This window comes from Maylandia zebra, linkage group LG14, assembly GCF_041146795.1.
Source record: "Maylandia zebra isolate NMK-2024a linkage group LG14, Mzebra_GT3a, whole genome shotgun sequence".
In the NCBI taxonomy this organism is placed as follows: domain Eukaryota; kingdom Metazoa; phylum Chordata; class Actinopteri; order Cichliformes; family Cichlidae; genus Maylandia; species Maylandia zebra.
In genome coordinates, this window is record NC_135180.1 from 21,178,021 (window position 1) to 21,203,265 (window position 25,245).

The following is a 25,245-nucleotide window of genomic DNA, read 5'->3' on the forward strand; positions in this document are numbered from 1 at the left end:
GAAATAAATAAGGAAGTAAAAAAACAATGCGGTAGCTTAATTAAATACTTTGCAGTATTTTATGTTCACCCTCAGGTCACCTCAAAAACACACCGTTCATCAGGAGTGAGTGAACTCCTATTGCTTCAACAACTATTACTTTTTAGCTTTAGCTGCACTTTATACAGTCTGTTTGACTTGTAAATGTATTTTATAAACCATATTGAGATCTTAATACGTTGTTAAATATGCAAAGATTTAATGTTTAGTGATTTAACTTTAATTCACGGTATCGTCTGAGGTTTTTTCTCTTTATGTGCGATATCTTCACCTGACGATCTTTTGTTCTTTTGTACTGTGTGGGGAAAAAAAATGATTAAAAGCCCGACTGCAGCATGAAGGGGAGACAGCTTGTTTGGAAGGTAAAAACATTAAGTAGGCTGATGAAAAATTTACAGAGACTACAGTTCCAACATTTGCAAAGCCATAGCTGCCTCTCTGTGATAATGCAGCTGCTTTGAATAGCTGTCATTATAAATGCCTGGCTGCTGAGTGGTTTTGAAGCCGTTTCATGACCCGACTGGGAAACTGCACCCTGAAGCTTGTCAGGAGCAAATAAAAGTTCTGGCACTTTGAATGGCTCTCTCCTTTATCTTTAGCCTGATTGCATTTCCTCCGTGTTAGATACAGCAAGTGTGCCGCTGAGGGATTACGGCGTGATAAATGTCAGAGGCCACAGCAACTCTCAGAGACCTAAATACAACCTGTACAGCCACCTTGATTCCTCTCTTTCCCTCTTTCTTCCCTCCTCTCTATCTGATCTATCTCATCTATGGTCTATTCACTTTTCTCAGACTTATTTACATCTGTACAAAAAGCAGCCTGGCTGAGGCACCGTCCTCCTCATGCTCCCTCTCACTCTCTCAGCCTATTTCTGGTGTCAGTGAGGTATATGATCTGCTGTATCATATAAGCAAACAAGCTTGATAGGCCATTGTTATTCTTAGATGTAGGAGGGCTGGAAACATGTCACCGAGCTGTCGCCTCATTTCACCAGCACGCATATGGGAAATTATTTGGTTTACATACACGGGAGGCATGCATCCTGTTCTTCACGACAGAGTCCAGGGCAGTAAATTTAGCATATTAATTATAATTAGATTCAATACGGTCCTTGTTATTTTTAAGATAATTAAGCTCTCGTGTGCTGTCCTGTTTATGCTGCCTTTATGCCTCTCAGCAGTGCTGTCACCAGACAGGATAGCGCACAGATTATGGCCATTAAAAATAGGACTGACCAGCTCGCAGTACAGAGAGATAAGCTCTGCTGCCTCCATGTTACTTCTTCTTCTCTGGAGTATAACATTCGATGGTCGTCCATTCATGTTTTGATCCAGCGGATTCTCAGACTTTTCTTTTGGGCATAAACATGAATTGAGGGAATCCTTGCTATGTAAATATTAATACAGCACCTTAAAATGTAACCCTGGGACAGAGGAAGCTGATTATACAAGCAAATTCACTGAATTAAGCGTTTGGGGAGCAGCGAATGAGACGTAGCAGAGAATGAAGTGTGTCATGTGCTAGCTGTTCTCAGATGTTTGCAGTAACATAACGATGTGCTTATTTCATGAGCCGAGGCTTAAGTTCAGGTCAGTAGTTACAGCTTAGTGACGTGTGTGTGCGCCTGTGAGCGCACATCTCACAGACAGACAAAAAAACCACGCCAGGTTTCCTATGTCTGTTTTCCATCGACCTTAGTAATCGTCTCCTCGGCCGCTGCTTGCTTTGATCTGATCTTTTTCTTTCTGTCAAATCTGAGAAACTGCTTCTGGCCCCTTCTGGGAGCAGACTTAACATCAGCCTGTTCCTCCATATTTGGGATATTTTGACAGATAGCGCCCCCGTTTCACCTGAAATCTTGCTCTTGCTCTTATTTAAAACAGAGAAAACACAGTTTTTATGAAGACAGTCAGGAAATATCGGTAATAAATGAATCTGTCAAGTTGGAGGGTTTTGAAAATGAACATGCCAGGCTTTAGTTTCCCTACAATATTTGCTTAGGCACTGACAACACAGGTTAAGGAAGGAAAGCCCGATAGATTATGTTGGCTAAACGTATTCACACGGGTGGGGTGGGGGGTGTTTGTTGGAGTCACGGTCCTGCACTTTATTTCCTGTCAAAAATCTAACTGGAAAACAAAGAAGTAGAATTTCCCTCCTGTGCGGTGTAAGATGAAATCTCCCTGAAACAGATCATAAGGATGTAATGCAGAAATGTTTTATTTTTTTCACAGAGCTGTTGGTTTAGCTAAAGTTAATTGTGCACTTTTAATGATAATCATCTGTATCTGTGTTATGTACAGAGGAAAATAAAAAGAGACGTTAACTAAGAAAATGAGAAACGGGGGTGGAGGGTTTCCTGTGGGGCACCGTGATGGTGCACTGTCTGTGGGATTGCATGAGTGTGCTTCAGTTTTCTCCTTTTGGGTAACTGTTGATTTTTTAAATTGTCTGTAGGTGTGGTGAGGTATTTGTTGTCTTTGGCTCGGTGTCAGCTTGGATGAAAAATGAGTGAACGATGGATTTTCAAGCCATCCTTGTGGGGCGCTGTTCCTCACCTAGACCACCATTTTAAAAAGAGCACAGGACCGTTAAGTAAAACGCCAGTGAATGTGCTGAAGTTGTGCGTCCTGCCCTCTCCTTTGGCGATCATCTGCGGTCTGGGCTCGTTGCCAGAGGAAACAGGCGGCAGACTCAGGCCTGTCAATGAATCCATCGCGGTGCTAAACGTAAAACAGATTCCAGGCTTTGAACGACCACATGGACCATTTCTTCTGTGCTCTGTACCTGTCAGATGGAGGCCTGCAGTGTTAAAATGAATGCACCCTGGCTTCACTTTGCTTGCTGATTAGCAGCAACTAGACTTTTGTATGTATTCAAAATTGCCTGCACTTGTTATCATAGTCAGAGGCATGAAAGAAATGAGATTTTGTAGGTGTGGGTGAGCATCCACAGATGCTAAGAGCTCAGCAGGAAGCATTTTTAATCAAACAGTAACAGATAGCAACCAATTGTTTTGTTAACAATGAAATCAAAGACTCCTGCGAGTCTTTGACATGACTTCCTCTTGAGCTTATTGTCTCTTATCCTGCGCGCCTCTGCCGTGTGAGCCTCTTATCTTTAAGTGGGTCTAATTTTGTGTTTGAATACAGTGCACCCTCTTTTGGGATGGACTGTGCTTTGCAGGGACAGCTAAACTGAGACAGCAAACTGAGAGCTCTTTGAGGCTTGATTATCAGTGCTGACACACATATGGAGCTCTCATATGCAGATGTGTAAGATCCAGAATTCAGTTTTCCTCCTCCTACAAAGAAGAAAAAGCTTTGAGCTTTGATTTATTGTTGAATTTGAAGTCCAAATTTTTTCACTCCAAAAACAAATTACTTTTCATTTTCTGTGACAACTAGTGCAATCACTGATATGATGGCATTTTCAAAAGTAGATTTCAGTCATTCAGTTTTTTTTTTCTTTTTTAAGTTTTGATTTTGATCTAGTGAAATTATCTGGATGAGCAGTGATCTCATCTTTGGGTTCCTCCTGTTCAGCGGCTTCACACTCGACTTTAAACTGCTCCAATCCCCCATTATTATACATGCTGAGATTGGAGTAGATCAGGTGAGATGAAAGATTGCTGAGAAAGACAGAGAAACATGGTTCTTGTGCAGCACTTTCCTACTCTACCCGAGCACTCAAAGAACCTTATGCAACATGCCACATTCACACCTGCTTAAGTGCTTTCTATCTAACATTCCCACTCCAATGGATGCACTGCAGAGCAACATGTTTCTAGTATCTTGCCCAAGGATACTTTGGCATGCAGACTGGAGCAACCAATAACCTGCTCTACCTGATGAGCTACAGCCACCCCGGATGGATGCAGAGACCCCATAGATTCAACAAAGAGCTGGAAACATCCCTCAGTGATTCTGGTCCATATTGATATGATAGCGTCACACAGTTGCTTCACATCCATGATGCCAAATTTTCCGTTACATCCCAAAAATGCTCTGTTGGATTGAGAATTGGTGTCTGTGGAGGCCATTTGAGTACAGTGAACTCATTGTCATGTTCAGAAAAACAGTTTGAGATGGTTTGAGCTTTGTGACATGGTTATATAGGAATATTATACTGCAAGCAGCCATCAGAAGATGGAAACACTGTGATCATAGGCTGTGGCACTTAAAAGATGGTCACTTTGTACAAAGGGGCCCAAAGTTTGCCAAGAAAATATCCTTCACACCATTACATCACTGCTGGCAGCCTGAACCGTTGATATGAGGAAGGATGGATCCATACTTGTCTTTTATGCCAAATTATGACCCTAACATCCAAAAATTGAGACTTTTCAGACCAGGCAACATTTTTCGAATCTTCTGCTGGCCAGTTTTGTTGAGGTCAGTTTCCTGTTCTTAGCTGAGAGGAGGGGCACATTATATGGTCTTCTGCTGCTGTGGCTTCAAGGTTCAGCATGTTGCACCTTAAGAGGTGCTCTTCTGCATACCTTGGTTGTAAAAAGTGTTGTTGTTTTTTTTAGTTACTGTTACTGCCTTCCTATCTGGCTATTCTCCTGTTTTCTGATATCAAAATGACATTTTCACCCAAAAAAGTCTGAAACCCTTTTTCAGACTAAAGCCCAAAGATAGTTGTGTTTCATGAACTACCAATAGATCAGCAGTTTGAGAAACACTAAGACCAGCCGATCTGGCACCAACAACCACGCCACGTTCAGCCAACTTCAGCAGGTCATCTTGACCATCTTGCCTAAATGCATTGAGTTACTTCCATGTGATTAGCTGATTAGATTTTTTTAATGAGCAGTTGAACAGCTCTCTGTCAGCTTTTGCAGGACTCCCTGTTCTTGTTGCTGCTGAGGATGTCCCTTTATTTCTGGGATTGCTGTCATGCTGCATACTGATTTTTAGAGGCCTCCTCAATGGCTTGGTCTGATACATAAGAGTGAATAAACACGTAATATATCGAGAGTTGACTGACGGTCCTATTGCATGATGGAAAACTGAGTGGATACTTGAATGAAACAAGGCAGGTAAAGTTTCTGACCTTTTCCTACATCAAGATTTGTGAAAAACATGAAAACACATTGGTAAGGAAATCGATTTATTTTAGATATAATAATACCAACATCAGTATGTGAAATCATTGTCTCAACACTTGTTAGTGGAAAGAATATCATTTGCAAAGTGGAAACCGTGGAGAGGTCCAGCTTTCTGCTGCACAGCTTTTTCTCTGTCACGTTTATTTAAGTCTGATATCCGCTGCACAACAACTAATATCCGTTCTCTCATCATGAGGAGAGCATCGATCCAATGCATTGCGGGGAGCTTCTCTGATGGATGCACTGTGGAGATGAATACTGGTCAAGTTACTAATGAGATGTGATTGAGATTCCCATGAGCAAACACTCCAGCTGTCAGACGTAATGGGGGAAGAGTTTTCAAAACATAAAGCTTCAACTGCACAGCAGCAATCTCAATCCCAGTTGTTACTGTAGGTGAGTCCTCAGGTCGGGGATGGGGTGCTGCGAGTGAGTCAGCGTTGTCCTTCCGTCGCTAATGGCCAGGAAATGTCTATGTTGGAGAAACTAATTGGATTTCTTTAACAGGAAAGCATCCGTCCAGCTCCATTAGTAAACAGTAACACGCAGCAGAGCGGGAGAAAAGGGGCGGGGGTTGAGAGACAGGAGGTGAGGAAGAGAAGGAAGTATGTTTGTTGTTGTTGCAGTAGTGAGGGGTTTAGCTCGGGGGCAGCTGTTACTGTAAACGTGCGTTATCCAATGAAATGATGATTAGATGAAACAACAGGTGTGGAGCAGGGATGTGTGTGGGTGATGAGCTCATCAGTGGACAGTCCTGGTGTTGTGATAATTCACTTTAACTGCCAGACCACACATCTGACACTTTTTCCTGGATGGAGTGTCTTTTGATGTTGGACGCAGGATAATGTCCTTTCTAAAAATACATATTTGGAGTTTTTCTTTTGGAAGGAACAAAAACTGCTTTACCAAGTTTTCCCTGTGCTGCGCTCCACACTCATCGTAGGTGTACGTGCTGCAGTAGTAGCTCTAATTGCTTAAGAGTGCCTCAGCAAGTTATGCTCAGATTTGTCATTAATACAAAGAGTGCACAGCCACACATGTCCACCAATATTTTACTTAAAATGTTTGGGGGAAAAAAACGCACTGAAATTTCCGGTAATGTATCAAGCTAAAAGCTAAAACCTTTAATATCCTTTTAGTGTCGACGCTTACATCGTCTTCTTTGATCATTTGGATCACAGCACATAGATTTTTGTAATGCTAGCAGGGTGAAGCGATGACAGAGCGGAAAGGAAGTGTCATTTGTCTCTAATTTATCACAACTGCCAATAAAATCCATAGCTTCATCAGTCATCGACTTAACTGTGACTTTAACAATAAATAGCAAACCCTTAAAGCTCTGTTTTTTATGTATAAATGGAAGTAACAGTAGACAGCTGTGTGATGACAGCTGAACTGTGTCCAGGTTACAGGAACAAGAATAAGTCCACCTAAGAAGCAGGATGTGGGCTTATCTGGGTAACTTCAGGTTTAACTCTGTGTCTTCACTATTACAAAGGTGATACATCACCATGGTAACTTATTCTGCAGACTTAACTGGCTCCATAGAAGGTTGTGTTTGAGATTAGAGACCAACTTGAATGAAATCACTGTTTAATGACCAATCAGTGCACCCGAAAATAGCTTCACCAATCCTGTTTGATACCTCAGTGTCATGTCTGAGTGTGGGCAGGCAGGAAGAGAGGACCCAAAATGCAGGACTCACTGAGGCGGAAGTAATTCAAAACACACAGCTTTATTGCTGGTAAGAAGCAGAACAGAAAAACACTAACTAAACTGGAAGAACGGAATAAGTAGGCAGGAAGGCTGGCTGGCAAACGGAGCACACAGAGGAAGCGAGGGTGAACAGACGTTAACGATGCGACACCGAGTAGGGGAAGACACAGACACTAAATACAAGAGGTGAACGGAGCAAAGAGGTAACAGCTGGGAGACACGGCTGACGTTGATTACACTGACGAGACAGGGAGAGCACAAAGCTGAACGCACTGACAAAGGGCACAGACCTACAAAATAAAACAGGAAGCACACGCCAGACAGAGACAGACTCGTAAACAGGCATAATGAGGTCATGGACAAACAGAGGGACATACGGGCAGAGAAGACTAAGCACAGGCAACCTAAACCAAACATAAGGGCAAGATAACAAAACCTAAACCAGAAATAATCATCATCAACATCATCATCAGATAACTAAAGAATCAGAATATAATTGTAATCAAAACAGTATCACCAGAGAATAACTAATCCATAATGCAAAATAAACCAAAACATAAGAAACTCAAAATACTGGGTCGACCCGACCCAGGACCGTGACACTCAGTAACTGGTGTGCAGAGACTAAAGCGGCTGAAGTCTTTCCGCCATGAGCATCAGTTATAAAAATAGATTATTACAAGAAACTGTATCCCTTAATGCAAATGGTTTTAAAACAGTTTCATTTTTCTTAGTATATATCCAGAAATATAATAATTAGGTAATTATATCAATTTATTATGCAGATTTTCTTCTTTCTTTTTTTTATTCTTTGATCTCAGACCATAGTTTTCCACACACACACACACACACACACACACACACACACACACACACACACACACACAAACTTACATTGCTGCTTTGTGTGTGGCTGTTTTGTTGCTTTCATCCTGTATTGTGAGCTTGACCACTTCATATGTTTATTTTAGTATCTTTTTATCTTCATTTGTAAAATCAGCTTTGTGCCAGTGGACTTTTCCATGTTTGTGTTTGATCAGAAGTTACCAGTGCTACATGCTAAGCTATGCACTCATAGCTAGATTGATAAACTGTTATAAATAACACACAGTATCATTTTTAACTCACATGTAATTTTAGTCTTTTTAAATATGTACTCACCATGAATCTGGTTAAAAACTGTCAGTGGTTCCTGAAGCTCAAACTGCTTATTGCAGGACACTTAGGAATCATATTTACATTCTCTTAAGCTTCGATTGACATAAACTAAGATGTTTCCTGCCATCGCTCACAATACACAGACACTCAGGAAAGATTAAATCAAACCTGGCAGCCTCATGACCTCCAGGCTATATCTCTCATTGGCATCTCAAGCATCCGCTGAGACACTGGGATGTAAAGTGTAATTGGGGGTCCCTCCTTTAGATTTAAAGGATGCCTCACATCAGGAGATCCTGGAAGGGGGAAAAACCACTCGGTCTTCAGAGGCAGATCATAAAGGAACAGTGGGGCTACTATGTTGCCTGTAAATTGGGCCTTTCTTCCTGTGAGAGGGTGACATGTTGGAATGCAGCACATTAATGTGGACATGGGTGGGCTTCTCATTCCTGTCATAGCATCTCCCTCTTTCTTTTGACTCGCAACAACTTTCTTCCCTGTTATTTATTTTTGATTCTTTGCCTGTTTGGGGTTTGTTGTATCTCCATCTTGTCCATTTCCATTAGTGGTTAAGCGTTCATTGTTCTTGTTGATATAAGGATGTTATTGCCGAATTTCATATATCTTGGTATGGATGCAAGAAATTCAGGGCCAGAAAAAAAGTTTGATGTGATTTAAAAACAATTTCTCCAACACTGGGGTGGTTGTAGCTCAGGTGACAGAGCAGGTCAGCCACTAATCAGAAGGTCGGTGGTTCGATCCCAGGCTGCCTCCTGGCTGCATGCCAAATATCCTTGGGCAAGATACTAACCCCATGTTTGCCTACTGGTGGTGGTCAGAGGGCCCGGTGGCACCAGTGTCCGGCAGCCTCGCCTCTGTCAGTGCGCCCCAGGGCAGCTGTGGCTACAATGTAGCTTGCCATCACCAGTGTATGAATGGGTGAATGACTGAATGTAGTGTGAAGCGCTTTGGGGTCCTTAGGGACTAGAAAAGCGCTATACAAATGCAGGCCATTTACCATTTTACCATTTAACACATGCTTTTCTGCCAAGAAGTTGTTTGGTGTATCCTTGGAGAGAGGAAAGAGGACAAGGAGACTTGGTGGTAGAGTGAATGTTAGTAGAGAAAATTTAAAGTAGGCAGGAAGTAGTGAAGAAAGTACATGGGAGTAGTGGGAGTACTGGGAGGCTAGGCGTACAGCAGGGAGAGGGGTAGGCTGGATACTAAAGGAAGGACTCATATTAACTGGCTAGACAGAAAGAATAAAGTGTGTCCTGGTATGAAGCTTGATGGTTCCCTGTTGCAGCATTATACTGGTTTGCTGAATCAGTCATATCATTTTAAACTATATTTGCATAAAGGCTGACTGTGCCACTAACTGTCATACAGCAGCTGGCTACACAACAGCTACAGAGCTGTGAAAATAATGCAATGGAAGTCATGTCAGTGAGTCAGAGTGTAACGGTCCTCTTTTAAATGAGAACTTTGAAAAGAGATCAGTTTAAAGCTAAGTAGATAATAGTTGTACGTGCAGCACCGAATTGCTTAATAATCTGGTCAGTTCTTTTAAAAATATATATATGTTGGTGGGTAATTTATTGTATTTTTTTCAGCATGGGCCATAGTGGAGGTGACCATGGAGGACAAAGTGGAGGTAATGGCTGGAGAGACGGCTCAGATCACCTGCATGTTTACAACTGACGAGGGCCTGGGCGGCACCACCATACAGTGGTTCTATGTGAGTTTGGTGAAGCTTAACGTGCACAGAAACACACAGATGTGTGATGGGTGTCACGTTTCTCTGTTTGATTGATGTTTGATTCTGTAAACTCTGACCTTTAGGTGCCACCTAATAAGGAGAGACAGAGAATCTACAACAAGGAACCAATGCATGAGGCTGCAGAACAAAACACACTGTTCACGCATCGGATCAGCTTGAACGTCAATGGAACCGCTGCTGTGCTGGCTATCAGAGATGTGGGAGTGAGGGACAACTTGGAGTTTATCTGTGTCATCAAAACTCTCACACCTGAGGAAGCAGAGGGACGAACCCAGCTCCAAGTGTTTAGTAAGACTCTGAAAGCTTTTATTGCATTTTCTATGCTGTCTGCTCTCTCGCACTGAAACGGTTGTTTTCATTAAGCAAGTCATCAGTATCCTCTCTTAATGTATGCTGCTCCATATTTTCCATATATTTCTTACTGCTGCTGCTACAAGTTAACGGATCAACTCCAGATATTGTATCTGCTTCATTTGCTTTGGAAGAAAAACAAAAGAAGATGGAACAGACCTCACCTGTTCATGAAACTGCTTACCAGTTTTCCTGGCCAATTACCTTTTTTTTTGTCCAATTTAGGTCCAATTACTTTGCAAAACCTCTTAAATTAAAAACTGCTTTCAAATCGCATTTGGATTTTTCGATTTAAAGTCCACTGTGTCCGGAGGCAGAGATTGTGTCTTTGTCCAACAAATTATGGAACTCACTGTATTAACATACCTATAGTGTTACAATATTTCTGAAATTTTTAGCTATCAGAATCTATGATTGTTTCTTTCTAAATGCTTCCTTTTCTAGTTCTTATCCTTTCTTACGTCTTGTGCAGAATCACCAACCTTTCCTACAATTGAGGCAGTGGAAACAGGGATATCAGTAAATGAAGAAGCTCCATCCAAGGTGAAAAGGTTTTGGCGATCACAAACATCAAAGACTAAAATTACAAAATGCGAGGATGCAATTTTATCATTTGAATTTCCTTACCTACCCCCTCTCCCACTAGATTGGGTCTTGCAGGGTCAAAAACGGATACCCAAAGCCAAATATTACTTGGTACAGAAACAACATGCCGCTTCGCAATACTCCACGTGGTAAGGCAGATTGATATTTAAAACTGGAATGCCTTAGCTGTTTCAGTTTGTGTCTGTCCTGTTCTTTTATGTTTACAGTATTTTTATTTCTTTCAGAGGTGGTTGTAACCTCCAGCACCACTATTGAATCGAGTGGTCTTTTCTCAGTCCAGAGTGAGCTGACAATGAAAGTTAAGAAGGAGCACAAAGATGCAGTGTTCTACTGCGAAGTCATCTACTTTGTCCCTGGAGCGACCAAGATGACCGAGAGTCAGCACATTAACATCACTGTATACTGTGAGTTTCACCAATTGAAACCAAACTGGCTTGCATTTGGTTTCCAGTTCATGCAATGTTCTTGCACACCAAACTAGAAAAACTAGAAACAAACTACAAGAAGTTTCTTAATGGATCTGTTTTGATATTTTGAAGTGGAAATGGATGCTATAGTTTCTCATGAAGTTCACTAAGTTAAAATAACACTATTGTTCAAGTATTATAGGATATTATACTAATAACATTTTCCTTAATTTGATTTGACAGGCCGGTAAATTTTGAATTTACCGGTCGATCTACGTCCCTGCCCTCACCTATGGCCACGAGCTGTGGGTAGTGACCGAAAGAACGAGATCGCGGATACAAGCGGCAGAAATGAGCTTCCTCCGAAGGGTGGATGGCCTCTCCCTTAGAGATAGGGTGAGAAGTTCGGCCATCCGGGAGGGGCTCAGAGTAGAGCAGCTGCTGCTCCACATCGAAAGGAGCCAGCTGAGGTGGTTCGGGCATCTGACAAGGATGCCCCCTGGGCGCCTCCTGGGTGAGGTGTTCCAGGCATGTCCCACCGGGAGGAGGCCCCGGGGCAGACCCAGGACACGCTGGAGAGATTATATCTCTCAGCTGGCCTGGGAACGCCTTGGCATTCCCCCGGATAAGCTGGAGGAGGTGGCTGGGGAGAGGGAGGTCTGGGCCTCTTTGCTTAGGCTGCTGCCCCCGCGACCCGGCCTCGGATAAAGCGGATGAAGATGGATGGATGGATGATTTGACAGGCCTCAGTTTCCTATTTTTAAGGATAGTTCAGGTTTGCAGTTTAATCTTGAATTCATCTCTCTGTGTTTTAGATCTCCCCACTGAAGTAAATATTTGGGTGGAGTCACCAAAGGGCAAAATCAAGGAAGGGGACACACTTGAGCTTCGCTGCGATAACAATGGCAACTATCCATCCTCAATCACCACAATTAAGCACCAAAATGTAAGAAAATCAGCACTTCCATACTCCTCATTTATGTGGAAATGGTTGCAATTCGATGTTTTCCTGAGCACTTTGAGGACATTAAAGTTAATCTTGAACTTTGCAGAGTGAATACTCTGTGGAGAACAAGACAATGGTGCGGACTAATGTGAAGCGTTTAGACGGTGGAGTTTATGAGTGCACCTTTGAGGAAACGGATAACTTTGAGGAGATCTCAGGGAGTACTAAGGTGTCGGTTAACTGTAAGTGTTTTACTCTGGATGAGTTTTTCATCAAATACATTTTACCAGTAGGTTCTCTGTTTGACTTGTATGCCTTGTTTCTCTGTCTGTGTGTGCAGACCTTGAATCTGCTGTTATAACGCCTAAAGACAGCATTGCGGTGATGGAAGGAGAGGAGCTGAAGGCCAGCTGCAATGCCCTGTCTTCTCTCCAGACATCCACAACCTGGTTTAAGGTTACGTAGATACATACATATATACAATACAACTGCTTGTCTAACAGTAACAAGTAAGATGCACCTAGAAAACAATCATTTCACACTGTGGCAGAGTCGTACCAGCAGTTAGGTTGACTAGAGGCCTCTAACACCTATTTCACCCAGTACTTAGATGCTCATTTAAACGTGTTGAGTCAAACAAGCTTTTTTTGTTCACCTTTGTCTAGAATGAAAAGTTGGTGTCAAAAGGCAACACTTTGAGTGTGAAGAGCGCAACGTTAGAAACAGCAGGGATGTATAAGTGCGTTGTGACCGTTCCTGAGATGGAGGGGATGAAAACCAGCAGCACACTTCAAGTCAATGTTAAGGGTGAGTTGTATTTTCTTTAAATGAGACCATGTCCAAAGTTTGTGACTGCATAGTTATTGCATAAGGTTGTATTTCTTGCTACTCATTCTGCAGGTTCGCCACAGATTTTGGGGCCAGATGTCCAAGAAGTGGAGACTTATGAGACAACTGTTAATCTGACCTGCAGTGCCACAGGGTTTCCTGCTCCCACAATTATGTGGACAACTTCTGATGGGAAGGTACAGCAGAGGGAAGCTTCTCATTCTCGGCTTAGTCACAGCCACAACAGAGATCTGCTTATTCCAGTTGTGACTTCAACAGGTTGATCCAAAGTCCTCCGGACCTCCATTTTGATAAATGCGTCCAGTGGGACAAATAGTGGAACACAATTTTTAACTTGAATTTTAAACTTAACTTAAATGCATTTTCTTTTCAATACTGTTGTGGTATTTTGCCGTTTACGGCACACGATTAAAAAAGAGCTGGCTGGTGGACTGTGGGTGAGACTTCACATTAGTAGAGTATGGTCTTCACTTTTGAACAGTTTTAATAGTCTTAGTAACCACAAATCAGCAAGTTCTGAACAGATTAGCAATACAGATGCAGGAAAATTGAACAAAATGTTTCAACAACTACCGGACATTTTGTGCCTCGAGATATTTTGTGCAGTGATTTGTTTTATGATTAAAAGTGTGTGTTAGATATGTCCATCAGCCTCAGTTATGCAGTTGTTTAGTGCTAAAAGCACTAAAGCATGCTAACGTTCTAGAGCAAAATGGTAAAAATGGTTAATTAGCATTAGCATGCTAACATTATCATTTAGCTGACATCACATCAGATTCTCACTGATTTAAGCAGCACTGGTTGGTAGTGGTGCAATGGATCAATAAACTCACGGTTTGGATCAGATCACGGTTTTAAGTCACGGATCGGATCAATTTTCGGATCAGCAAAAAACGAAACAAGACAAGAAAAATTAATTTTTTTGCCCATTAAAGAACATTCAACTCAATACTCATTCCACGCAATTATATAAAAAACAAATTAGGTGCTATATAGGGCAGTACAGGGCTTTGTATCTACCACTCCGCTGTGATATAATGAGCGGTCACGGTCACGTAGCTTTCCGTTGCCCTGGAGGTCCACCCATCTGTAGTTAGGGCAACAGAAGATGCCTGACTTTTCCTGCTCATACATGCTTGGAACGATCTTGTCACTGAAGTGGACACGCAACGGGATATCATAGCGTGGCTCAAGCACGTTTATCATATGTTTAAACCCCTTGTTTTGCACAATGGAATAGGGCCTCATGTCTGGAGCTATAAACACCCCAATAGCTTTTGTAATAGCTTTTGTAACAGCTTTAGCACGGTCAGATTAGGCAGCAAAGGGCTGCTTAAATGCCGCAAACTCCTCTGCTCTTTCACTTGGAGTGCTAGCGTTGGCCATGACTATTGCAGACAGACTGACCACGCCCACCATACACATATTTTTTTTCTTTTTCGAATCTTCGGTTCTGATCACGGATCAACAGTGATCCGTTGCGCCACTACTGGTTGGATTTTACAGAGTTAGAAATAAATTTGATTGGACTGACAGAGCTAATACTAGCTAATGTCTAGTTTACCTTCACGATGATGATGGGCATGCAAACCTTTAGTCTTTGGAAGTCTATATCAATATTGTGCTCAACTGTCTTCTCACCTGTTTGCTCTTGGATCTACTTTTCTATTTCTGTCTTTAACTGTCCTTTTTGCAGAACCTAAATGCATTGCAAACAGAGACTGAAGATGGCGCTCAGAGTGTGGTCACTTTCAAGATCACCTCCAATGTGAAAGTTTTCTGCAATGCCAGCAATGACTTTGGCTCTAAAGTGGTGGAGTTCAACATCAAAACCAGTGAGTTCATGCAGCCTGTGCTTCCTTTCTGCAATCTTTGTAGTTAGTAGTTCAGTCAGGTTCGTCACAGAGTTTAGAGTTCATCTTAGCGCAGATGGCTCATCATAGATGGCTGATCACAAGATTTTTCTACGGACACCACTGCATTCGACGAAATCCACTGCTTTTGTTTGAATCATATATTTCTGTTAGTTTTCTGTTCCAGCTATTAATACAAACAAGGATTCTTTCTTACATGGAAAAGTTACTTATGGAGTTCTTCTGTGTCTACATGTCTCTGCTACGCAGATGATGTTGAGTTGTATTTATCAAACGACATGACAAAAATCAGTTAATTAAGCTAGACATAAAGGCCTTCATCTATGAAATATTGGTAAACAGCGGGTTCAGGAGACAGACTCTGCTTTTAAGATTTGGCTTCGAGCCTTGTTCATAAAACAGGTGATCCTGGAAAAGTCCTCAGTTATCCTGCTGTAGGCTCAGGCTGTTGGTGGACTTCATGAGGTCCACTGACCAGGTCTTTTCCACTCCCCTCTTTTCACTCCTGATATGTTTATATGTCAGTACTGCATGTCATTAACTTTAGTCATTTCTCTTCCAAAGTTTTGTCTCCCTATTTTTTTCTCTTCTCTTTCCATTCACCCTCCATTCTGACCACGGGGGGGTTCTTCCTTCCCTCTGTCGCCAAGTGTTTGCTCAAAGGGAATCCTCTCATTGTTGGGTTGTTCTCTCTAATATTAAGGCGACTGTTGTGAAATAGCACTTTACATAAAAACGAACCGAACATGCCTGCATGTTTTTATTTGTTCTCCTCACTTGCCACTTTTACCTATGTCCCTCCCCCCTCATGTCTCTATTCATTTTCATCTAAAGGTCTTGAGTTTTGCCACATGATGTAACGTCTTGTCTGTGATTGTTCAATCTTTATATTTTTTGTTGTTGTTTTTCACATTCTTCACCCTGGTAACCCACATGTCGTTTAACGGGCACCCATGTGTAAATAACAAAATGACGTCCTTTCTGTGCCTCTACCTGCTTTTAGTTTTAAACACCACATTAACAACAATCACTTCCATGCCAACAATCAGCACTACCACACGATCAACCACTACTATATCCAGTGACACAGGTAAGACCACAGTTACACTGCTGTGCCTGTTTTTCATCATGCAAATGAAACCAGCTGCTAAATGCAAAATTAAATTTGACTGGGAAAGAGAGATTTCTAACTTGTCAGAAAGCTCCCAGCTCGAATTTGCGAGACAGGCACACTCTCTGTTTTTACCAAGAGGCTTCAAACATTTCCTTTTGAAAAAGCTCATAATTATAACTGGAACTGGCGACCATGAACCATGCCTTACTTGTGCTGCTATCGGCTGAGACTAATGTTACTCCCATGATGCACTGAGCATTTCTACATTCTTTTCATTCCCTGTGTGTTTATATGTAACTACTGCATGCTATTGATTTTTGTCTGTCTTATATCTTATACTTTGTGTTCTGTTCTTGGCTCTTCATGCTCTCCTTCTTTTCTCTTTCTTTACACTCACTGGCTGCCCCTCCCTGAGCCGGTTTCTGCTGGCAGTCTTCCTGTTAAAAAGGAGTTCTTCTTTCCCACTGTCACCAAATGCTTGCTCATAGGCAATCCTCTTATTGTTGGGTTTTCTCTTCATCTAAATGGCCTAAGCTCTGCCAAGTGCCGTAACCTGTTGTTGTGACTGTGAATATTTCACTCTGTGTTGTTGCTGTCATTTTGTACCTGTGCTGTTTAGTGTGTACCCCTGTGTAGTAACAAACATGACCTCCTGTCTGTGCGTCTAACTGTTTTTAGTTGTACACACCACACCAACAGCCACCACTACCACATCAACCAATACTATAACCGATGACACAGGTAAGATCACGATTACTCTGCTGTGCCTGTTTTTTGTTTTTTTTAACATGGAAATCAAATCCGCTGTAGAGCTCTATTTCATTTTAAGATGAGGCTTCAAACATTTATTTTTAATAAAGCTTATAGTTATGGCTGGATCTGGTCACCCTGAACCATCTCTTAGTTATGCTGCAATAATTTTAGGCTGCTGATAGACCTTCCACAATGCGCTGAACATTTTTTCTTCAATCCCCTTTTATCCTTCCCCGTGTCTTTATCTGTCACTGCTGCATGTTATTAATGTTTGTCAACTCTTTTCTGTAGTTTGTGTTTTGTTCTCCCCTTTTTTCTCTTTTTTCCCTCCCACCGGCTGCCTTTCCCTGAGCCTGGTACTGCCACATGTCACTGTTGCCAAGTGTTTATTCATGGAGAATCTGATCACTGGCATTTTTTTGTATATTATTGTTGTTAAAATTGAACTGAATATGTCTGTGTACACTGCTCTGAAACCGTATTTTGTCCTTCTAGATTTATTTTAAGTATATTTTTATCAAATGTTTCAAATCAGCGAACAAATTTTAATGTTAGACAAAAATAGTAAGAACAACATGCAGTTTTTAAGAGCAACTGGGTTATACAGCAGGACCATGATCCAGAGCACACCAGCAAGTCCACCTCTGAATGACTCACACGGTGAAGCTTTAGGATCGGACTACTTAAAGTCCAGACTGAATTCAGATGGAGATGCTTTGGCATGACCTTAAAACATGGCAAAAATAAATACGTTCCAATGTGGCTGAGTTAAAACAACGCTCCAACATGTTGTCAGTGATTGTATTTCACTCTGTGTTGTTGTCACTGTTAACCCGTGTGATGTTTAATGTGCACCCCTGTGTGATAACAGAAGTCGCATCCTCTCTACCTGCTTTCAGTTATATACAACACATCAACTACCAATACTACCATACCATCAACAAACATTACCTTTATCAATGACACCGGTAAGATCACAGTCATTCTGCTGTGCCTGATTTTTGACATGGAACTCAAATCCGCTATGAGGCTTTATTTCATTTTAAGACGAGGCTTCAAACATTTATTTTTAATAAAGCTTATAGTTATGGCTGGATCTGGTGAACCCTGAGACATCCCTTATTCATGATGCAATAGATTTAGGCTGCTGGTAGACCTCCCATGATGCACTGAGCATTTCTCCCGTAATATGTCTCTAATGCATGTTATTAAGTTTTGTCAGTTCTCTCCTGTAGCTTGTGTTTTGTTCTCTCTCTTTTTTCTCTTCTCTTTGAACTTACTGGCTGCATTTGCACCTTTTCCTGTTAAAAAGGAGTTCTTCCTTCCCACTGTTGCCGAGTGCTAATGGGGAATCCTCTGATGTTGAGGTTTTCTCTCTAGCACTGTTGGGTCCTACATAAACCACCTTGAAGAACTGTTGCTGTATAAATTAAAGTCCCCTCACTTTTCCCTTTTACTCGTGTCCCCCCCGTTCACATCCATGTCTCTGTGTGTTTTGACTTTGATCTAAAGATGCTGAGCTTTGCCAAGTGTTGTAATGTGTTGTCTGTGATTTTTCATATTCCTCACTGTGTTGTTGTTTTTTCACACTGATGTCTTAAGTGCTTAAAAAGAGCAATTGGACTTCTTTAGGTTTGGGAAGACATTTCGACTCTGATCCAAGAGGCTTCTTCAGTTCTAAATAAATTGGCACACAGTCTTGATATCCTTTCCCAGGTATTTCAACCTCCAAGGAGACAATTCCCAGTGGGGTTTAAATCTCTGCCAGTTGTTTCAGAACTGAAGAAGCCTCTTGGATGAGATGTGAAGCTACACAAGTCCATTTGCCTTCTTTTTAAGAACTCATAGCTCGCATGTCCTTGATGACTGAGAACCTATACAGACCTTTTGACACTGTTAACCTCTGTGATGTTAAATGTGCGCCCCTGTGTAGTGACCCAAATAACCTCCTCTCTGTGCCTCTGCCTGCTTTCAGTTACACAAAACACATCAACTAACTATGTCAATGACCCAGGTAAGACCACCGTGCAATTAAATCAGCTACAAAATGCATAATTAAACTTGGTTGACAGAAATAGGTAGTTCATTTATCAAAAAGCTCCCAGTTTGGATTCAGGAGACAGACGCCCTCCATCATTTTCACATTAGGATTAATCTTTTTGTTAAAGTTTAGATAGGGCTTGATCTTCTCCACACACCTTTTTTCACTCCTGATGCATTTATGTGCCACTGCTGCATGCTGTAACTTTTGTCTACCCTCTCTATGTTCTCCCGTTCTTTTTCCCCTCTATTCTTCCCGTTCAGCCTACACCCAGTCACGGCAGGTGGCTGTTGCTGATTGTTGGCTCTTTACTTTGCAGAATCAAGTGCCTTGAGACGACCGTTGTTGTGAATTGGCAATAAATAAATAAAACTGAATGGAACTGATTGAATTGAAAGCTTATAACCAGCAAATTCAGAGTCTCCAGACTTTCTTTTATTTAGTCTTGTGGGGCAGTTTTTTTTCTGTAAGTCAGAAAGAAAGGATAAGAGCAAGGAGGCGTGATGCAAACTCAGAAACACCTGCAGGCCTTAGTTACCGCTGTGGTATGATAGATAGGTCATTAAAAGTGAGGTTTGTTGTTGTTACAGGGTGTCTTAATTATTAATTTATTGTCACGACTGCTGTTCTGCGTGTTGGGTTATTATAAATGTAGACGTTTTGTTTTAATGTAGTCTTAAAGTTTGAGAATGAAGGCATGCTTGCAAATGATGTGGAAATAAAAAGAGAAAGGTTCACACACGTACATGCATCATTGTGACTCTCATCATTGAGTGCATTTAAAGCCGATGCTTTAAATGCACTCAGAGTGAGTCTCCTGACTCCCATTATGGGTCCTGCTTTGTGTTTTTCTGTGTCTGCTCTCTGTTTATATGTCACACCGGGAAATTTTCAGCCCCTCAGAGGAAAACTGCTCTGAGTCCACGTTTCTCCCAAAGCGTTGATAAACGGGATTAAACAGGGCCCCTCTGGAAAATGACTCTTCTGCTGCTGACCGCAGTTTGCATATCAAAGTTGATGTTTCGATTCAAAACACTGATAAGATCCTCTGAAATAAAACATTTATTCAGGACTCTGCTGAACATCAGCAACACAAACCTGGGGTGTCAACCATAAGCCCGCAGGCCAGAGCTGACACAGCAAAGACTTCAATCTGGCCCAATGGACAACTTTGAAAGGAGGAGCTTTTGAACTTTTAACTGTATTTTCACGTTTTACAGCTTTTCCTATTCATAAAGACCGCTTCCATTGCCATTCATATCACTGGGCAATCAACTGCCAGATCTTTCTCTGCAATTTTAAACATTTGTCATTTAAACGTTTGTCATTGAAAATCTGAATGTTGAAACTGCATATGTAAGACATCTCGGAGATTAAATGTGAAAGAGGCATTTCACTGGTCCAGCCCACTTAAGATCAAAGTGGGCCACGTGTCCCTGATCTAAACTGTGTTTGAGTATTATATGAAGTATTTATGTGCATATGCCCACTGATTCCTGTGTTCATTTGGTTTTTCTCAGTTCAAACGCCCACCAAATCACCAAATATCAAGAAAGGTTTGTACATCACTCTGCTGTTGCAGATTCTCTACCGCCTTCCTTCCACTTCTCTGTGAGCACACTTCTCGCTCTCTCGCCTCCTAGCTTTCACGAGAACCCTCCCTGGTGATGAACAAAACATCAAAGCGTCATTGGGTTGTTCATCATCTTCACCTCTTCCTGCGCATGTTGTAAAAGCACTGCTGCTCCTGCAGCCCTGATAAACAGCCACTTCGTTTCTTTATCTTTCAGGGTCACCTGAATGATGCTACTGCCACACTCTCTTTAGGCGCATTGCAAACTGTATCTCCACCTGTATCAGACTCTCCTGTCTCCTGCTGTCATTCTATTCCAAAATCCGGGTGCAGTAAGTAAAGCTGTGGGTGTTTTGTGCTTCTTCTCCAATAGAGAGCAAAGGTTTTGTTATCGCAATCATCATCATCGCCATCTTCCTTCTGGCTATCTTGGGAAGCGTGCTCTATTTCCTGTACAAGAAGGGCAGGATCTGCGGCCGATCTGGCAAGCAAGACTTGTAAGTGCAATGACAGCAGTTCCATGCATAAACACACAATGTGTCCACATAAGGAGACATTAAAATGTGATTTTATGGCTGGACTGTATCACAGTATTGTAGTTCTAGACCATTAGAAAGAACTGAACATGATGCATCGATGTAGAAAATTCAGTTATGCTATGTTGTGATTAGACTCCGATGGCCCATCACAGCCGAATGAAATCCCAGCAGTGATAGGAATTAGGGCAGAACCTCCCAGAGTCTAGACCAGGGGTGGGCAACTCCTGGCCTTGAGGACCAGTGTCCTGCAGGTTTTAGATGTGTCCTTGATCCAATACAGCTGATTTAAATGGCTAAATTACCTCCTCAACATGTATTGAAGTTCTACAGAGGCCTGGTAATGAACTAATAATTTGATTCAGGTGTGTTGACCCAGGGTGATATCTAAAACCTGCAGGACACCGACCCTCGAGGCCTGGAGTTGCCCACCCCTGGTCTAGGCTTAGGTTGAGTGACTTGTGTGAGGCAGTGATGGGGAAGAGGTTGATTGCACAAGGGAGATGAGCAGGGCAATTTAAGGTATGCAGAGTGGAGGCTGATTGGCAGAAAGATGATTGGACTAGAACAATGATGTCTGCATTGAGTTTTACAGCATGGGAAAAAGGAAGTGATGAAAAGAAAAGACTAGCAGCCAAACTCCTGGGAAAGCAGACAGATGATAGATGACCCTTTGATATAAAAGTGTCTAAAAGGAGAAGCCAGTCAGGAAGTGCCTTAAGCTGCATTCTCTCTAATAGCCTGCAGGGGGCGACAACTAGGGTGTCTATATCCATCTTTTAGATACAGTTTGTGTTCACAGTTGATTCAAAAGTGCACTTAATAACATAAAACATTAAATGTTAAAGTTGTGAGGTGTGTTGTTCCTAAAGCCAGAGTGTGTAAAGGTTGCTCTCTGGTAAAAAGTGATATTTAATTTAGGGCTGTAGGTAACAATTATTTTAGTAACTGAGTAATCTATCAATTATTCAATTGATTGATCCAGTAGTCAGATAAGAAATACTTTTCTGAGCAATAAAAAAACACAGGTTTTTCTAAACGAACTGCTCATTGGTTTCCATTTTAGAAATTGCAATGTTTTAATGCAAACGTGTCAGAAAAATATGAAAGAAAACAAGCCTTTGATGACCTGCTATATTAAATTTAATTACTAAAGAAAACATTTTCTTAAATGCAAAAAATATAAATAATCTCAAGTACAGTTGAAGTCAATAAAATAAGATATGTATGAAATCCAAACTAAGGCATAAAAAATTTACCTTTACTGGCCCGTGTACATTTCTGTTGGCTTGTGAAAAAAAGCTTTTGTTTTATATTTTTAAATATTAACGCAATATTTTATATTATTTCACTTTCAGTCTGAAAAATGTTATGAAAGACTTTAAAAAAAATCAATGGGTCTATTACACCCTATTCCCCCCCGTGTAGACTCACCCCTGTTTGCTGCAGGTATCGCCTCCATGTAAAAAGGGCGGCTGCCGTTCGTTTAAACATGGTATCAGACATGGTTCGTTTAAACATAGATCATCTGCACATTTTAATACAACTCGGTTGTGGGCAAAATACCTGCAACTGACAAATAAAGGCTATCTCATCATCTCATCATCATCAATTTGATGAAGTTTACTGCAGATTTTTCTCTGTGTAAAACAAAGCAGTGGATGGAGCAGCTATAAAGTTCGCTTTTCTTTTGCTATAATTGAATCCCTCGAATTACTCGATCGATCGTTGCAGGCATAATTTGAATTTTGTGATATTAGTGATACACCTGCCAGAAGTACTTTAGTAATAAACCTGTGTCTTCGTAACACTACCAAAGCCATGCTGTAAAATTACAGTAATACAAACATTCATGTTTACACACATGAAGCAGAAAATGCTTAAAAAACACGGTGGCTGTCAGTCCCAGACCCTTCATTAAATGGATGAAGTTTAAAGTTTTTTTTAATGTGCAGTTGTGATTTCCAGAAATATTCAGCAGCACTGGGAGTACATGGTAAAATCAATACACTTACTGATGAATGTGTACATATATATACTCATTTTATTATTTTTTGTGTGGCTTTAAAGGACACACGAAGTGACGCCCCCTGTTATGTGAGCAGGTACAATGCATAAAGCTTCAGATAGGTTCAGTTATAACTATGGCTTGTTCTTGACCCTGCAGCAGTAAGAGGAAGTCCAGCAAAGATAACATTGTGGTGGAGATGAAAAGCGACAACACAGAGGAGGCGATTCTCCTTGGGGTCAACGGAGAAAAGCAACAACCAAATGACCAAGTACATATCTGATCCTGAACTGAACTCGCTAAATCGAATAGTCTTTCTACTGAATATCAAACTTACCAGTACCCCACCCAAACTTTCTCTTTTGTGATTGTTTGCTCTCTGCAGTAAAGACCGATGAGCGTCTGCACGCGTGAAAGTGAGGAGGTGACACACCGACGGCTGCTCCCGTTCTCCCCTCTCAGCCTCAGGCCCCGCTGCTGCCTTCAAGCACCCACAGCTTTTTATTCCAATCGTGACTATCAGGACAAATGAAGTTATTCCAAGCTATGGCTTTCTCTCTTTCTGCCCTTTACGTGCCAGCTCCTCTGTTGGAATGCATCTCGAGCTTTAATGAAGAAGGTTGGAAAGTTTCATTTCAGAACTAAGAAATCTCCCTTCAACCCCAAGGAATGCCGCAGGTTCTCCTCACAGTGTACTGCTGATAGTCCACAGAACAATAATTAGAGCACAAAGCTGACAAGGGACTATTTTTATACCCCAAAAAGCATCACCTCAAGCCCCTTCAGTCACCGAAGAGCAGCCTGAAACAGCTGAGCTAATGTACATATTATTATCTATGTATATATTTCTTTATTTAAAGTAACACAATGTGGGGGAAAAGAGAAAAAAGCAAGACAAGATAGTGTGGTGGGGTTTTGTGTTTTTTAAGGAAGATAGCAAGGAGAGTTTAAGTAGATATTTTGTTTTTATTATTTTGTCTTTACACTGAATTGTTTTTGTAGCTCTAGCGATGCCTCACCTCTACAGCCAGTTCACAGCTTCACCAAATATTGACTCTGAAAGAAAAATTTGAATCGCGTACCTTTCACATTATTTTGATATCTATTCCTCTAACACTCAACTTTCACACAACCTGCGGAGTATAAAGTATATTAACTAGTCATTTTGTGAGGCAGGTGAACAAATCTGACTATGTTATGCAGTCCAGTTATAAACGACCGATGCCTTAGAATCTACATTCGAAGCCATTTTTTTATTGTTATATTTAATGTTCAGCGCACTGATTTCTTTGGTGATTCATGCAGGCTTTGTTGTTGTGGAAGGAGCCACCATCTTTCATCGTTCTATACGTTCATGACATGCTTCACTTCTGTAATCATTTCTTTTGAAATTTTAAACTTGGAGAGTATTGGTGTTTGGTGAATACACATGGATTCACGGCATGATGTTTCCTTCTTTATAAGAAAAAGACATTTCTGTGTGACGAATGAAGAAATTCATGTATCGAGCAAAACTTGAAACACTGTTGAAAACTGTTGTGTCCCAGAGAGGCATGAGAATGCCCCTCAGCCTTGATGCCTTAAAACATCAACCACTCCTCATTTAAATGTAACCAGAGCCTTTCTTTTTCATTTCGGTAACTAGACTAGACTTCACTACTGAGAAGAGGGGACTGACTGTGACTCCGCATATGCAAATCATGTTTGAAGACAGTTAAGCCTCTGTTTTGTTTCTGCTGTTGATGCGTGTGACCACTGTTCAATGTATAATGCCTTTTTAAAGACTGAAAGATAAAATGTGTTATAATATCACTGAAGACATTATAACATATTTAACAAATCTGATTGTTTGTAGTTTTTTTTGTGAAATTCTACCAAATAAAAATGGACTGTTAAATGAACATAACTGGAAATGTGTCTGCTGACATAAAAATATGACCTTTTTTATTTAGCCATACTACAAATCACTGCTGTGCCTCTACTCTGTAATGGTCAAAACCTTTAAAAACAAGTTAAAACTTGGTTACCTTCCAATTTACACACAGTGTAAAATCATTAGGATGGGTTTGAGCTGTCACTTGAGAAAATATCATGCTTAAAAACAAAAGAAATCGGTTATATAAAAGGTACCACTGGGAAGTGTCATCAAAAAAATTCAAAGAGAGCCACAGAGTACAGGACGAGCCTGACAGAGGTAGGAAGATAAAGACATCACTGGAGCCCTGCACAGCGATGCACTGCGAGTTTTCAGCCCAAGAAAAACTCAAATTACACTTTCAGGCCAGACTGAAGTTTGTCAAGAACAATCTGGAGAATGATTGATACTGGAAGCACATAACGATCATTTCAGGTACACAGACATACTGTCAATCGACTAA

At 41.2% G+C, this 25,245-nt stretch overlaps 1 protein-coding gene across 9 annotated transcripts in view; it reads left to right on the top strand.

The window, feature by feature from the left end:
• mcamb (melanoma cell adhesion molecule b) overlaps positions 1-24,773 on the top strand; it is a 49,456-nt gene extending 24,683 nt beyond the window's left edge. For 2 of the 9 annotated variants that reach the window (XM_012917155.5, XM_012917157.5), the window contains 19 exons: positions 9,643-9,767; positions 9,872-10,097; positions 10,633-10,703; positions 10,807-10,894; positions 10,991-11,170; positions 11,989-12,119; positions 12,226-12,361; positions 12,460-12,575; positions 12,785-12,926; positions 13,020-13,144; positions 14,665-14,803; positions 15,846-15,932; positions 16,635-16,697; positions 17,609-17,677; positions 18,685-18,723; positions 20,271-20,306; positions 20,697-20,820; positions 23,027-23,138; positions 23,253-24,773. In XM_012917155.5, the coding sequence (XP_012772609.2) occupies positions 9,643-9,767; positions 9,872-10,097; positions 10,633-10,703; positions 10,807-10,894; positions 10,991-11,170; positions 11,989-12,119; positions 12,226-12,361; positions 12,460-12,575; positions 12,785-12,926; positions 13,020-13,144; positions 14,665-14,803; positions 15,846-15,932; positions 16,635-16,697; positions 17,609-17,677; positions 18,685-18,723; positions 20,271-20,306; positions 20,697-20,820; positions 23,027-23,138; positions 23,253-23,255 (2,012 nt within the window). In that variant the 3' untranslated portion in view covers positions 23,256-24,773. The remainder of the gene's footprint in view (positions 1-9,642; positions 9,768-9,871; positions 10,098-10,632; positions 10,704-10,806; positions 10,895-10,990; positions 11,171-11,988; positions 12,120-12,225; positions 12,362-12,459; positions 12,576-12,784; positions 12,927-13,019; positions 13,145-14,664; positions 14,804-15,845; positions 15,933-16,634; positions 16,698-17,608; positions 17,678-18,684; positions 18,724-20,270; positions 20,307-20,696; positions 20,821-23,026; positions 23,139-23,252) is intronic. The other 7 variants (XM_012917158.4, XM_012917156.5, XM_012917160.5 and 4 more) reach the window with 7 other exon arrangements.
• Positions 24,774-25,245: the final 472 nt, after the last annotated feature.